Below are 14,058 nucleotides of genomic sequence, written 5' to 3'. Positions count from 1 at the left end.
ACAAATTTGGTGTCCTGGGATGGTGGAAAGGATTTTTGTGCCATACCTGGTCAACTGTTCCTGCAATTCTCTTGTTTTCTCTTCCCATTGTATTCAGTGTACAGGCAATTCTCTGGTTTAAGTCGTATTCCTTCTTTGTCAGTTGTTTTGGTTTTTTTAGATTTTTTCCCATCTCAGCACATTTGTACCCTTTTTATATCTTCTCTGTGTAATGCTTCATCCACAACACATGCAGAGATTTATCCTTCATGCTTTTGTTTAACCTGACCTGGTGCTGTGCTCGGCAGTGAATTGGTTGTCACCTGTAATGTTGTTTCCATCTGCTCCCCTGTTTGTAGGTAAGACTGACTTTTTCCTTTCTTGCTCCTGATTGAGCTTTCAAAGCCATTTCTATTTCTGACCCAAACAGACTGGTCAATGTCCTGCTGCTGAGTTAATTGTCTTGCTTGTTGGAGTTCCTGCTGTTCATCATCTCCTGATCCCTCCTGACAAACTTCTGCCCAAATTCAAAGACTGGCTGCTATTTGTTCTCCTCCTGAGAGTGTTGGCTCTTACTCCTTACCTTCTTTGAACCAACAAAGATAGGATTTATTTTTGTTGACTTATTTTGGGCTCTCTTGATCAGAGGTTGTGGGTCTCTGGGGCTGTGCACTTGGCTGGCCTTTGCCTGGATCTCTTCTCTATGAGACACTGCCTTGTTGATCAGCTCAGAGAGAACAGGCCTGCTTTTTCCATCTTGCTGGATATACTCCCATCTCTCTTTTCTGTGTTCCCTACTGTACTTTCAGTCCTTTCATTCTCTGATATGAAAGTGATTTCACTTCAGTTCTGTTGCTTTATGAATCCAGTTTGAAGTAGCCTTAGATGATTTCCAACATTATCTTAATTACTTGTTTATGTTTTGCTGCTTGCTCTGTGACAAGCAGCCATGCGGACTGAGAGCAATTCTTTTGCCTCAGTTTTGATTAAAGTTCCTCTCCATAAAATAGTCGATTATTTTCTGAAAGCTTCTCATTTATCTCCTACCATCTGTTACATTGTCAAGAAGGGAGAAGTGGTGGGAAAGGACAGATAACATCGGGGTTGCTGTTGGTACTGCTGCTCCAGTGGTCATTGCCCAGGTGCCTGGGCACCACTAAAGCAGTGTACAGGCATGGTAAGGTAACATGGCACTGGTTCTAGTTTGCCTTTTAACAGTGAGGCTACAAAGTGCAGCAGGTCATGAACAAGCAGCCTGGCCATCTGGGAGCTGTGGGAGGTAGCCACCTTGCAGCCTTCATGTTAGTTGTTGCTGCTTGTGAGCCAGAACTGTAAGAACAGAAGAAATTGAAGCTCTTCATTTTTCTCAGCCTTTCTTTTCCGTGTGTCTCCCAAATGCTGGATGAGTGTGTCCCTGTTGACAGAATACAATCTCAGACATAAGGACATCTGGGTTCTCTTCCTGATTTTCTTACAGCCTGTGGAGTCTTTATGCCTCAGTTTCCCTAGTACAATGTGTAGCTAACAATAACATAAATGTATTTTCCTGTTTTCAAGTATGTTTCCCTCTGCCTTCATCTCCAGGCACAGTATTGCAGCAGTGTAGTTGTAACATGAGAGATAACTAACAAGTCTAAATAGAAGTGAAGGAAGTCTGGCCTGGCCCCCAGCCATACAAATGCCATCAGTTTCTTTTCAAACAAAGTGCAGTTCAGTCAGGTGGTGTTTACTCAAAAAGCCTCATTTTCCCTGGTGCATCTGAAGGCAGTTTCTTGAGGGCAGAAGATGAGTGTTTGCAGAGAAGTACATGTTCCCCAGACTGCTGCACTGCAGAGGACACTGCCTAGGCTATTTCTGGAAATGACCATCTTCCTCAAAAGGGTAATGTTATGTGTGGGAAGAAGCACGGTATAGGGCAAGGGGCTGGCATGCTGGGCCCTTGGATCATTTCCTGAGTCTGCTGCTGAAAGGCTGCACGATCTGGGCACGTCAGATGGCCTACATGGGTCCTACCATCTGCACATTATATGGTTCCCACCATCTGTACGTTGGGGTAATGCACACACTTTTCTAATCCTGTTTTCTGGAAGCAGTATAGATGTTTTGGAGCTTGTAACTGCTTGAAAAAAGATGAAACTTAAGATCCCAAGTTTTCTAGGTAGATTTGAAAATTGCCTCCTGTGTCTTTATTCTTTTCCTGTGAACCACTGCAGTGCAGGTACCAGCAACTGGGATACTGGTTCTGAAGTGGCCTTGGAAGGGGCCAAGTGCCTGACCATGTAGTGAGAGTCATATCCTGCTGGAAGTCAGAAGGACAGGGACCACATAGAGAAGTGTTCATATTCTTCTGTCCTCATTCTTTGTCATGCTCTTCCTTGTTCATGGGAGAGCTTGGAGGTGCCATGGTGACATTTTTCTTCACCAGATCATGAAATACATGGTATTGTCATTGTATTTAAAAAAAAGGCAGGAATCTGTTTACAAGAAGTTCAAACTCCCTTGCATCATGGATCACAGACAGGAATCTTGCCTTGGTGAAGGCAAAAAATACACTTTTTCCTGACATGTGAGAATCTACCTGAATTGTCCAAGTCCTAAATTGTTACAGAAGATATCGTCTGCTGTATGTCCAAGGGAGAGGGACTAGGGTTTCTCTACTGAAATGGCTAAGGTACTTCACCAAGTGAGTATACATCAGCTTTTGTCTCTGATCTGTGTGTACCAGCCCTTTTTGACGTGATTAGCTGTGTGCTGTGAAGAGAAGGAAGTGGTTTCTGTAGGACTTTAGCTCACTTGTGGCAGAAGTTAGAAGGCAGACAAATGGAGCAATGAATACCACATTGGAGAACTTGCTTCACTCTTGGCTGCTGTCAGCTGCCCACTGTCCAGCCAGCAAGTCCCTTTCAGGCCAGCTGGTTATGGGAGACCCCAAACTGTCTATTCCTCACACTGATTTTTTCCCAGATAAGACCCTGGTATCTGGGCTGCGGAAATGCTGGTGGTGCACAGCCACAGGGGGCACCAGCAGGATTTGTGCTTAGAACATGTAAAGTGGCCCAGAAAACCAGGTCCTTGGGGGTCTTCACAGAGCTGTTCAGAGGGACATGAAGATGCAATTCTGATTTCTCTGTTTCTTAGCTTCCAGTTTGGAAAGTGAGGATGTTTGACAATAAATGTGCTTGTGAACTGCCCAGCCACTGCTCTCGGTGAGCCTGTCGAAAAGCCTGTAAGGAAAGCACCAGTTCTGTATTCAGAGCAGGGCTTGGCTTGAGGCCATGCATTGAACAATGAGGAGAAAACAAAATATTGAATAGCTGCTTGTTCAGCAAACCGAGTTCCTCTTGGCCAGGCAGGGCCCTGCATGAGGACAGTTTTCCCCTAGCACTTGCGGCTGGGACGAGCATGGAGGGTCTCAGGTGGTGCAGGAGAGAGCCCACGCCAGCACACTTGCTCCCAGCCTGCACAGTGGGGGGGGGAGGCCAGCTGGGGACTTCCTTGCTGGCCCTAGACTGCAGCACTGAATGCAAACAACATTCCTGCTGTTATTTCGCCAGGCTTGGAAAACCTTTCCCTGCAGAGTGCCACCTTGTGCTGCTTATTAGGATGTTAGTCTAGTTTGGGTGAGCTCAGCTCTGGAGCTGGGATAAACTCATGGTGCTCAGCAAGGAGGAGCTGTCTTGCTACTCTTTTCTCCCGTGTGCTGAAAAAGCAGAACATGCACCAACAGAACAGTGTTGCTTCCCCAGCTGAGGGTTATGTATGATACTTCTGTTGTTTGAGTTTTATCAGTAAATTAATATTGCTTTGTTTTTGGCACCCATTTTCGATTATTCTCTGGCACTTTGTGCAGTGGTGTTTCAGAGTTGGGTTAGCCCACTTGGCAGACAGTGGGCAAAACATCAAGGCCGGTTTAGGTTTGGGTTTTTGCTGGTTGTGGGCTTTTTTCTCACTTTTCCACTTACACTTCACAATAATTACATGATATTTTAGCGGTATTTGACCCAAGAATCAGATGGCATGTGTGTTCTTGTTAGCTCTCTGGGATGCCTGAGAACAGCTACCTTATCCTGGGGTTCAGGGAACCCAAATTGAATACCCTGCTCTCTGCCACAGGTTTCTTGTGTGACCATGGGGAAATTATTTATAATCTGTGTATTGGTGTTGTCCTCCTGCATAAAAAGTATTACGGAAGAGTTAATTTTGAAATGTTGCAAACAGAAATAATGATTATGGGGAGCAGGTACCAAATTGAGAAGGGCTGTGTAAATACTTTAGGTGACTTTAAATATATTTACTTCTTGAAGTATGCAATACACTTTTAAAAGTTGTTTTGACTGAGTCTTGCAGGAGACTTTCACAATACTGTGTAGAAACCCAGATGTAGGTGACTTTCTACAGTTGTGAACCACGTGGAAGAGCTCTCTTCCGCTCTTTGAGCTGAAAACAGACTGTGGGGCCATTTCTCCTTTTCCAAAGATGAACAAACATGAGCAGATGCTAGTACGGCTGCGTTCCCTTCTCTGTTGGAGACGGAGAATGTGAACTTTGGAAAGAGACTGGCTTGATCCTGGGAAAACAGCTTTGATCAGAGCCTTAGGAGGAATCTGATACCGTGTCCATCTAAGAGTGACAGAAAAACTAGCCAGAGTTTGGGGCCAGGTTAATCTGGTGCATCTCCATTGACGTCAGTGAGAAGGTGAAACAGTCTGTTCTGTCCCCTCACCTCAGCTCCTTGTGGAGAAGAATTTGCTCTGGACCTCAAGGCCAGACAGTGTAGGGGATCATGAGGTAGTAATGGCTTAAGAAAATTTTTTTCTCTGGCATTTCTTGGAAGGAAATGTTTTGTTAGATTTGCTGATATGCAAGACTGAGGTGATGCTCTTGTTAGACTTGAGGCTGCTACTTGGAAAGGGCATAAGGATGGCAGCAGAAGGACTCCTGCTCCGGCTGTGCCATCTTCTGTTCAGCTGCATCCTGCTCCTCCTCACTGTAGGAGCTCATGGCAGTGTTGAGTACCATAAGTTGCTATGTTCCCAAGGCTCCGCTGCAGCTCTCTGAGGGCCAGACTCCTGGCCCTTTTAGGGGTAAAGTGGGCTCACATCTCCCTTAAAAACAGCCCTTGAGCAGCTCTATCTGGGCAGGAAGAGTTAACTCTTGTGCAGCCATCATTTGTCTTGCCATTGGGCTGGAAGCCTCACATGCTGCTACTGGTGAAGGTTCTTTGTGGGCTTCCCAGGCTGGCTTCTGCATTGGCTTCATAAGCTACTTGATCCACTTGAAACCCTGGCAAAACACTGGGGCTGAACGTTCTTCAGCCAGTAGGTTCTGTTTTGTGGACACAGATGGATTTAAAAGCTAAAAAAGCTGTTGATCACCCTTCTTTTCCATGATTTTGTTTTGTCATTTTTGAGGAAGAGCGTGCATAAAAGAGAGCAGTAATGTAGTTCACAGGTTTCAGAAGGGTTGGTTGTTCTTGGCTTGGGGAACGGAAGAAGGGGAATTTAGTGGCCCAGTGAATGGGTGTCAGCAGATTCAGAATGTAGGAAGAGTCTATAAAATGAAGAAGAGTGAGCTCCTGTGCTTATGTGGTGTGAAGGTGCATAAGCAGGAGAAGTAGCTGAACCTGACTGGAGTAATACAGAAAGCAGTTGACCTGGTCTGCAGCTGGATGTTCTTGTTTTGCTAAATATGATTCAGGTAACTGTACCCTAATTTTCACAAGATGGTGGGATATTTATTTCCATATTAAACTCTTGATAAAGCTGAGTGGGGTGAGTGAATTTGGAGAAGCACTGGGTCTGTGTAGGCATTAAGGACATACTGGAAAAGGCCCCTTACTTACGGCCAGCAGCACCTCCTGAGACAATAGTATATCTGTTGTGGTAGAGATGGAGCTCTTGGAGTCCTGGACTCCTCTGGAGCCAGGAGCTGATGCCAAATACAGGCAGGAAGGTGATCAAAGAGAGGTGACAGGATCCTTGGGTCTAAGTGCCATCTGTGTATTGCATAGAACAAGGGCTCTCGACTGCTGTGTTTCTCCCAATAGAAAATAGTTACCTCACTGAGAACCCAAACCAAAATGCAGATATTCTGCAAGTGCATGTATTGGCCCATTTATCAATAATAAATGTGTATAACCAGAAAGGTCAGCTGTGTTTAATGTTATGTGGCAGCTTTGTGATTTTAATTACAGTAAAAACCCCAATGACAAATGAGTTCAGTGCTGTTTAGAGCTTGTTCCTCTCTGATGAAGTTAGTTGTGGTGCCTTACCTGTGCTTGGGTGAAATTTGGCTGCCTCTGCCATGGTAGGAGAGATTTTATTTAAATAAGGAAAATGGGGTAAAATGGCAAATTACTTGCAGATACTCTTTTGCTGGAGGACTTCAGCATAGTTTAATGTTTCAGCAACACCTTGTTACTGTGTTGGATAGCAAGGTTGCAGGCAGAATCACTGTAACTGGCACAAAAAGTTGTTGCATCTGGCCTTAAATTAGAATGACTGAAAATTGCTGCTTCCCTCTTTCTTCCTATTTTGTATGCAGTTTCAGGTATCTGAGGTAAATTGGGTTAAACTTATGTTTGTCCTCTTCCAACTTTTCGTTGCTTAAAATCTTGACAGGGACTGCTCTGCTATTTTTGTTGTTTGCTTGGCTCCTTTATGTTAAGCTTCTAAAACTCATTCTTGATCTTTTTCCAAACTGTTTTCAAAATGTAGTGAGCAGGATCCTCCTCATTAATAACATTTTTTCAGTTTTTAGGAGTAGTTATCAGTTTGGGTGTTTTAAACTGATTGTTAAAGAACTGACTGCTATAGAAACCTGACTTTTAAATGAGGACCCTGCAGACAATTTGTGCTTGAGCTACTTTTAAATTGCAGCTGATGTTTTGAGCAGTGCCAGTGCATGTGCTTGGGCTTTTGTTTTCCCCTCTGAACATGTCCATACCTGCCTGGCTCTGGTTTCAGCTTTGCAGGTTCTGCTTGCCTTGTCCATCTTACAGCAGGGATGAGAATTCCCCTGGTTTGTGGTCCATGCTTGACAGCAGTGTCCTTGTTTCACTGGGTGACACAGGCTGTGGCTGACAGTCTGCAGCAGCACAGCAGCATCTCACTGAGCACACTGGTTACTTGCTGTTGTAAACCCAGAGTGTTCCCTGAGTTTTGGCAATAGTTTACAGCTGTGGTGTTCATCCTGTACCCATCAAAAAGCTGGTGATGGTGCACAAGGATGAGGCCTTGATTTCAGTCTGCTGATAGTCTCTGAGTTCTCAGTTGATGATAAGAGCAGCTCAGCTGAAGTGATCCAGTTACATTTGGTTTTGTACCTATTTAAAAGACTTCTTTTTCTGAATCATATCAGTAGAGGTTCCTCCACTTTTTTCCACTTCACTGACAGCATTGTCCTTGTTTAACTCGAAATAAGTCTTAGTAACATGTGCAGCCCAAAAATGAGGGGTAGGAACTAATCTTTGGATTAGGAGCTATAGAAAATGAATTGAATTATGAACAGAAGAGAGAGGGTTTTTTCCCTTTATGTGTTGTCCAAGCAAAAGGAAACTGTCACAGAAAATATGAGTTAGTGAATGGTGATAGTGGGGAGTGGTGATGGACTTTTTTCCTAAATTCAGGTGAAATAAAAAATTAAAACTTTTCCACATGGTCCCCAGTGAGGCTAAGCAAAACATAGACAGGTAAGAGAAGAAGCCTTCCTGTAGGATTCATTCAATGCTGCTGAAATTCTTTCATTTGCATTCAGCTTCAGTGGGAAGGTGTTGGGGGGTTGCTTTTTTTCTTTGCCACAGATGTGGTTAAAAGCCACAGCATATATTTCCTGACTTGGTGAAAAGCCTGTGACCTCTCTCAGTTGTCTTGTTCATCAGAAGGCAGATAGGTAATAAAGAGTCTCCTGTGTGAGAGGAGTAAGGAGAACCTGCTGTTTTAATTTTGTTCACAGCAGTGGGCCAAACTTTCTTCTTTCAGTGCTGGCCTTGGTAATTGGCTAGATAAAATACAGGAATTCAAGCCATTGCATATCTTTGGCCTTCTAACTGCTAATGTCATAGCCAAGAAGAGTGCACAGTCTCCTGCAGGAACATACAGTAAATAAGAACAATAAGCATATTTCAAACTACATACAGGTGGTGGTTTTAAAGGGCCTCAGCTCAGTCTTGATGGGTTAATTTGGATCCAAGTTGCCTGGACAAATGGATTTTGCTGGTTTAGACTCTGAGGGCATGTGGGTTTGATTTGGGAGGTTTTCTGGACTAAATATTATGTTCACGTTTCTGATTCCTGGGAACCAGAATGAAGACATCCACTACTTTTGGGAGGGAATTTGGGAGTTTCCTCAGCATGAAGAGTTTGACTATAGTGTGCCTTGCCTTTAGGGTATCCCATGTCCTGCTGAGCAGGGTGGCTTGCACAGGTATATGGTAACTTTTGTTTTTCCTCTGCTCTCAGCCACGATCAGCTAAGACTCATTTACCTTGGTTTTTTTGCAGACATCCACGGTTTATTCGTCATTTTCAATGAGGTTCTAACACCTGTTAGGCACTCCTCCTTCCTTTTTTTGGAGAAGCATTTAATTATGACAGGGTTTCCCTTGGAGCACATCCTCCATTCAGTTCCCTAATTGTAGAATTCTCTGTGGGATTCTCCAGATGGGGGATAGAGGATAATCTTCTCAGAGCTCCGGAAGAAATGTGATGCCAAATTAGAGAAAATAGATCCTTTTTATTAAGCTCTTGCGTTCTTTTTACTCTTATTTTAAGGTGACCTTCTGTTAAAGAGAAATGTTGGAGAAATGGCTATCCTTTTAAATAATCCTCAACAACCTTACCTGGGTTAGATTAGAAATCCTGAATGGATTTAAACTTTTTTTTGCCACTCATTCTGTCATCACAGAGGCAAGGAGAATGAACTTGCCTGTTTCCCTTTTGTTTCTAGTTGGTTTCATTTTCAAGCTGCAAAGCTCTAAATTAAGGAATGCTGGCAGTGTGCTTGGCATGGCAGGCAGGTATAAAGACAAAGCCCCCTCCTTTGTTGAGTGTCACAGTGCCACTTTGTGGGTCACTTCACTGCATGCTGGTGTTGTGGCGGTGCTGTTCCCATCCCCAAGGGGTTTCCAGATTTCCTAAATGTGCTATCCCCACTGATGTTTGCAAACATGGCAGTACTGGCTATCCCATTTTGTGCCCAAATGCTGGCCATGTCTGCTTCTGCTAAGTTGGCTGAGTCTGGCATGTGATGGCTGAAGGGCTCCTGGGGCTGTCCCTACAGAGCCAGTTCTGCAGGAAGGTTCCCATGTATTTGATGTGCACAAACTAATGCTCCACAAGCTCCTGTGTTAGCAGATGATACCAGTATTTTTACAGGGTGAATGAAGAAACTAAAGCACAAAGAAACATAACTTCAGTCCTGTACTGAGTTGGTGGCAGAGCCAGAAGGAATCTGGAAGTGACAGACTCTGGTCCCCTGTTCTAATCATCACCTCTCTTTGGGATTTTGTGTGCATTTAAGTCTCTAGGGAATATTTTCTTTAGCAGTAAGGGTACCAGCTTTTGCACTGGAGGGAGGGAACTTCTTGTCAGCAAGGAGGATGAGGTTATAGATTTTAATGTATGTAGTTGGTTGGCTTTCCACTGTGATGTGCCACTGAGGATGCGTACAGCTTGCAGCAGTTGAACTTCGGTGCTCAGAGGTCAAAGGTGGCTAATCCAAATTTTTTTTTATCTTCCAGGTCTACGCACAACGAACTAGAAAAAAACCGGTAAGTAGCTAATGAGCTGAATTCTAAGAAATGCAAGCCTGGTGAGTGTAATGTGCTTTGCCCTTACCCATGCAGGTGCTGTTTGATCAGCTTAGACAGCTGTGAGTGACCACACTGCATCACGTAGTTTTAAAAGTTGGGGGGAAGACACAAAACGATCTGAAAAAGAAGCTTTGTTTTTGGTTGGTTTTTTTTTCTCTCTCTCTGAAAAGGCAAGAAGTGACCCAGTTTTGTGACTAATTTGTATGCAGAGTAAATACTGTTCTTCTCCTGACACAGTGAAATCTGATTGGGGCACTTTCCATACATGAGGTTGCTACGGGATCAGGTTTCTTGGGCACTGGGTACTATGTGTAACCATGATCCCCCACCCCTGCTCTGGGCTGTAATAATCTCTGTAGCACAGAAGAAAATACCATTGTCCAGAGGCTCCGAGATCTGGCCACCAGTGCTCCTGTGGAGACTCTTGTAACCTGTTCTAGGATTGCGCCTGTTTATCCTTGAACCTGACGTTTTAGCAAGCCCTGCAGTTTTGTTACTTGGCTGGCTCTACTATATGACTCAACCCTTTTGTAACAGGAGTTAAAGTAAGATAAATACCATTGAGACAAGGGGAGCTAGTTCACACACAGATCAGATTATCGCCTTCCATTCAGGATGCTACAGTTAAGGTTGTGTCAGGGTTTCCATTATAAACTTATCTTGGCTCTTCTGTGGGATTTTAGGGGGACCGAGGGTGGGTGTGGTTTTTGTGGCTGCTCTAACAAAGGCAGTGCTCTGGCCAGCTGCTCTTATGAAGAAACCCCCAGGGTGGGAAGGAAAGCTGAGTCTAAATAGGCTGATTGCCTCCTCTTCTCTCTTAGCAGCCCGTCATTTAACAAGGGATGGGAGGACTCTGAGGATGGCCAAAGTCACACAGAGGCTTTGAGCCAAGTTTGTATTTTCTTTCAGACAAGATCTTTCCATGCAGCTTCAAGGGAGTTGGAGCTGAGTACCTCATGAATTGTGTTGCTCTCAGTTTCCCCCACATATGCCTCCCTCTGGCAGTGCTGGGAAGCAGCTTGGCCTTTGCATGGTGTGGGTGTTTTCTTCCAGCCTATGCTTCTACCTCCTGGTACTTTTGAGTATATACAGAGTTACCATGGTCTTGTTTCTCTGAGTTGATGCAGGGAGGGTTTTTTATTTGGGTTATAGTGCTCCCTGAGCTTTAGCCTCTCTGGTCCCAGGTTGAACTGTGTTGAGGAGTGTTGGCTCCTGGGTTTTCCAGTGCTCTCTCCAGTTCTATTTACTAGTGAGGGAAGGAAAATGCAGTCCTTGGGTCTGACCCAGAACTGAAGGTGCTTTTTTCTCCATGACAACAGTAAACCGTCACTAATCTTCAATGTGAGTATTTGCATATCTAATTGTTACTGCAAATGCTGCTGGCACTCAGTACAGCTTTAGAGCAGAGCTGTCTCCATCTTTCCCTGTACCAGCCTGGTCCTATCACATTGGCCAGGTTTTCATGGATATGTGATCATCTTCTTCTAGCGTGAGGGCAGGCAGCAAAACTTCAAACTCCACGTGGGTGAGATCTTAGCAGCCAGTGTTACATACTTACTGTCCAGCTAAGGACTCGTATGGACTGATGGGGTTGGGATGTACTGGGTACCAGCTGTCTGTGTGAGTTGAGGAAGTTTCTGCCTTGATTCCCTGTCTTTAACTGAGGACAGTAGTATTATCTGAGGTGGGAGTACCATAAGGATTGACTATTGACTAGCATGTCAAGAAGTGTTACTCATGAGAAGAGTGTTATTACCTGAGCTTCCCTTATGTCACCTTTTCCTGAATGTTGGCAAGGTGTTTGACTGCTGCAGAATTTGTCTTTCCATTCTCAGTTGGTGTAATATCTCCCTCTCCTTCGGTCTCAGTTATTCTCCTTAGTCCCCACCTGCTCCAGGCTGAAGATTCCTAACCATCAGCCTTGTCAGCAAGGTCTTTCCTTCAGGGCTTCCCATTCCAGAGCACTGTATTCCAGGTCTGTCTCAGGCATGGTTTTACAAGCCTTTGGTTTTCATCCTGCTGGGAAGGGCACACGTTTGATCACATTGGGTGCTCTGTACAGGCAAACTCCTGTATCTGGGAACTTTGGTCAGAAGTCTGATGTTCCTGGTTTGGGATTGTCTGTCCCTTGATGCAGATGCCATGGCTTGATCCGCAGCTAACCACATCTGCAAACCCAGCTAGATACTGTGGTATCTTTGCTGTGTTTGCAGTGTTCATTACCAATGATTTGGGCAGCGAGTTTCATATTGGAAGCATTTATTTTCAAACTCCACAGTGTGTTTTCTGAGTGAGGGGGATTGCTTCCTATGTTCCCCAGCACCATGTTTAATTTGCTGTGTTGTTAAGTTTGTCAGTATCTCCAGACTTAACTGTTACAAATATAAAAGCCCTGATACTAATGGCTTTGTGGCTGACAGGTGCTCATTTTCCCTATTATTTGAGATTATTCCTTCTGAATCTCACTGTTATCTCCATTATTGACACACACTATAATTTTCAAAATTGTCCACTATTAGGTCTCTAACTCTGGTTTTTTCCCTTCTTGTCTGTGAACAGCAGTCTTCATGTTCAGTTAAATTTTGGTTTAACCGATTCAACAATTACACAGACTTTCTTTCAAGCAGTAGCAAGAGAATATTAGTAAAACAAAATGCTCTTTTTTTTGAATATGTGATTTAACTTTGACTCCATATTGCAGAGCTGATGATGTTTTAATGTGTACCCCTTTAATGTAAAAAAATAACTAAAAATGTATTTTAAAATATTAAAGCAATGTTTTAAGTTCTACTGCTTGAAAATATTTCACTCCAGAACACTCCACTGGTTCTGCTGAGGATCCGTTTGATTTGGTACCAAACATTAGCTGTAATATTTAAATGACTCCTCTTTTGGCTTTGATTTGGTTTTTTTTATTTGAAAATATTGCAGTGAAATTTATATAAGGGACTTTGTTTGTTATAAAAGATTAAAGTTAATTTATAGTTATTATCTGTCATTAATGCTCACACTGAAAAATTGTTTGTGTTTTTTATTTAATGGGTATGTGTTTCAGTTTATCTCTCCTCAGGATGAGTCATAGCTTGTATTTAAACAAGAAACCAGCATTCTTCTCATCAGCTGCAATACGTAACTAAAATGATACTCTTTAGTCCTTTAACACGCCTACCAAAAAGCCTGATGTGTAAGCAACACTTGATCATTTTCTGAAAAAAAACCAAGATAAAGTGTGTGACTGAAAGATGAACTTTGCAAGTGTAATATTTTCTCGAAAAGGATAACAAATGAAATTCAGGCTGAAGTTAAATGTTGTGTGTTATACACATAGTGGTGCTAGCTGTTGTCTGTGAACATTTTAGGCACATGCCAGTGTTGGGAGGATGTGGTCAGTGTGGTATTAAGGGAAGACACACAGCTCTGAGGTGGCTTTCTGCTGCTCTGTGAAGTGGCAGTTCTGGTAGACCAACACAGTGGTGGTGTCTGTCAGAAAACGTATGTCTTCTGACAGAAGAAGAAAGAGTTTTGTAGTGCTATTGAAGATGTAAAAAATAAAAGCCGAAAACACCACCAGCATTTTTTTGTATATCATACATTGTTCTATTAGGTTTTGATGATAATTGCTTTGCAATACAGCAGAAGGAAGGAAAACAAAGCTGAGTAATTGGGTAAAGAATGAGTTATTAGGGCGTATTTTTCTTACGGTAACAATAATTCAGTTCAAACAAAAGATAGATCCAGGAACGGAAGGAGACCTCAGGATCTCTGAAGATATTGCAGAATTTGTGGCTCTGCAAAAGTACATCATTTAAAATTCTAAACCAAGTTGCTAAAAGTTTGTTTCATGTAAAAGCACAGAGTGAGGTGATGTAACATCCTTTCTCTCTGATATCTTTTGAGAAGATCAGAAGCAAAGAAGACAAGCACACAGCAAGGATCGAGTACTATGGTTTTTAGCCTGACTCTTACCAGAATCCCCCATCTTCAGTGGTTCCTCACCCATTCTTTCTTTGACGTGAGAGACTATTTGTTGCAGAGTGGCTCTCCAAGGCGGTTTCTCACCCAGAGCTGACTGTTGTGTTTGGTTGCGTATCTGAGGTAGTGCATAAGATAAAGGAAAAACCCTACTGAATGTCAAGGAGAGACCCATGACCTGGGTCAGCTTGCACTGAAACATGGGGGCCTTCTGAGGCTCTGCAGCATTTGCCCTGTTTGGTTCTGTTTCTTTAGAACAAGGGCTTTGAGTGTGTCTTAGGAAAAGCATTTAATGTA

General features: G+C 43.3%; 1 protein-coding gene across 2 annotated transcripts in view; it reads left to right on the top strand.

The window, feature by feature from the left end:
- The window catches only part of MXI1 (MAX interactor 1, dimerization protein), a 56,758-nt gene that overhangs the window by 17,401 nt on the left and 25,299 nt on the right, over positions 1-14,058 (top strand). For both annotated transcript variants that reach the window (XM_039553677.1, XM_010412934.3), the window contains exon 3: positions 9,718-9,747. In XM_039553677.1, the coding sequence (XP_039409611.1) occupies positions 9,718-9,747 (30 nt within the window). The remainder of the gene's footprint in view (positions 1-9,717; positions 9,748-14,058) is intronic.

This window comes from Corvus cornix, chromosome 6, assembly GCF_000738735.6.
Source record: "Corvus cornix cornix isolate S_Up_H32 chromosome 6, ASM73873v5, whole genome shotgun sequence".
In the NCBI taxonomy this organism is placed as follows: Eukaryota; Metazoa; Chordata; class Aves; order Passeriformes; family Corvidae; genus Corvus; species Corvus cornix.
This window is presented reverse-complemented; position numbering and strand designations above follow the sequence as displayed.